Source organism: Quercus suber, unplaced genomic scaffold (genome assembly GCF_002906115.3).
Source record: "Quercus suber isolate HL8 unplaced genomic scaffold, Cork oak 2.0 scaffold_763, whole genome shotgun sequence".
In the NCBI taxonomy this organism is placed as follows: domain Eukaryota; kingdom Viridiplantae; phylum Streptophyta; class Magnoliopsida; order Fagales; family Fagaceae; genus Quercus; species Quercus suber.
The window spans coordinates 39,270-41,387 of NW_027070199.1; the positions used below are offsets into that span (position 1 = coordinate 39,270).

General features: G+C 41.1%; 1 protein-coding gene across 1 annotated transcript; it reads right to left on the minus strand.

Annotated features, from left to right (window-relative positions):
- Positions 1–575: 575 nt before the first annotated feature.
- LOC112022323 (uncharacterized) lies at positions 576–1,879 on the minus strand. Its single transcript, XM_065766985.1, has 5 exons — positions 1,808–1,879; positions 1,490–1,716; positions 1,155–1,396; positions 752–1,107; positions 576–665 (listed from the first exon to the last, which is right to left on the minus strand). The coding sequence occupies exons 1-5, from the start codon at positions 1,877–1,879 to the stop codon at positions 576–578; spliced, it is 987 nt and encodes a 328-aa protein (XP_065623057.1).
- Positions 1,880–2,118: the final 239 nt, after the last annotated feature.

The following is a 2,118-nucleotide window of genomic DNA, read 5'->3' on the forward strand; positions in this document are numbered from 1 at the left end:
ATTACAAAAAAACACATTCCTAGGCCAGCTACATATATATATACATATATACACATACATATAATTGCTCAAAACAAGGTGATTGTTTTTAACACTAATTGATAATTACAAAAAGCCAACAGTGGTCTTCACAAAAAAAAACAAAAAGGCCCACATGTTCCCACTAGCTTTACTCCCAATGCTGGCATGCGTACCCACTAGCTTCAGTCATTTCTTGCCTTTATCCTTTCCTCTTTCCACCCACTAAATTCATTTTTGGTGGCCTTTGTGCAGCAAGCTGTCCTTTAGTCCTCACACCACCAGTGCTCCTATTTGCATGTGAAGGCTACAAAATAAAAAATAGATCCACTTGTTAAAAAATATCCCAGTCTACACAACCATTCAGGAAAGAGGTTAGTCAACCAAGTTACCTGTGAAGAACTTGGTAAGGTATCCCAGGTCTCTCTAGGTGTGTGAAACTCTGGCTGTAAGGAAGAGAACCATCCTGCTCTCCTGTGAGATGGCCTAGGTTGATTTCCTTGCTGTGAGGATGATGAAGGCTGAGTGGCAAACATCATGTTGTAGGTCTGGGTAGGTTACTGGGATGGTGGCCTTTGTGCAGGCTCAAGTGCAGATCTAGGTGTAGCCTCAGGTGCAGATCTAGGTGTAGGCTCCCCTCCTCTTGCCTGCAACAAAACCCAGCTTCAATATAGTGTTTATTGTAAGTTTAAAAACAATTTTTTTTTTTTTCATTTAAATCCTAATTACTTACAGCCTTTTCTCTTGCAAGTCTCTGTCCCCTCTGCCATGGTGTCTCCCCAGTGATGCCAGCCTTGCACCCTCTTGAGTTATGCCTTTCCTTTTTGCATTTCCCACATCTTACAAGTCTGTTCAGCCTACTTGCTTTGTAAGGGTTCCTAGGCTCATCAGAAGCCCTCTTTCTTTGCTTGGGTGGTCTGCCTGGTGGTTTGTATATGTGAGGTGCTAGGGGAGCAGGTTGTCCAGTTTCAGCCCATTCTGACTGGCCAGGCATTGGAGGAAGTACCTCCTTGTATATCTCCATGTAAGTTTCTTTGAAGTAGCATGGGTGGGTATAGTCTTCTGGTGTCTCAATGTTTGTATAAATAGCTGTTATGACATGTTTGCAGGAATGCCATTTAAGTCCCAAAACTTACAGCTACATGTCTTCTTCACCAAATCAACTACATGCCTTTCATACTGACTACCTACCTTATAAAGGAAACTCTCAGCTGGGGTAGCACTAAATGGCTTACTTTCAACCTTCAATTTCTCCAACCTATCTTGTATGCTTGGACACAACTTTCCAACATACTTCTGTATCCCTTCCCTTTTTGTGTAAAGCCTAGTCATAAGTCTAACCCTAATCCACTCCAACATTGCCAAGATAGGCTTGTCCCTAGACTTCAATATCATTGCATTAAAAGATTCACTCAAATTATTTACCAAACAATCTGTTAAGGCCCTAGTACTGAAGTGTGACCTTGTCTACTGTGCAGGTGCAATGTTTGCAAGATACTCGTATGCCTTTTCATCCAAATCCCTTATGTACTGCATGCATCTCTCAAACTCCCTTACTGTTGTGGCAGCATCACATCTCCACAGTGCATCCTTCAGCTTTAATCCCTTGTGATCAACTTTGAAATTGTTGTAGATGTGTTTCACACAGTATCTATGCTCCACAGTAGGGAATAGTGTCTCTATTGCAGGTATAAGCTCCTGCAAATAAGCAAACAAACAAACAAAATAAGTTAGTTCAGCAAACAAAGTAAACTATTCAAGTGTAACAAAACAAAGTAAACTTGCATACCTTTTGCCTATCAGAAATGAAGACCAACTGAAGCTCCTCTGGCCTCTCTATATCATCAACAAAAATTTCCATAAACCATATCCAAGACTCCTTGGTTTCTTATTCCACAACAGCCATGGCTACTGGAAAAATATTTTCATTTGCATCCTTGGCAGTGGCAGATAAGATTTGCCCACCAAATCTGTGCTTTATGTGACAACCATCTAAACCTATAAATGGCCTGCATCCACCTAGAAATTCTACCTTCTGAGCATTGAACCTAACATACATCCTCTTAAATTTTGGCTGGGAAGTCTCATCAGCCATTTCTG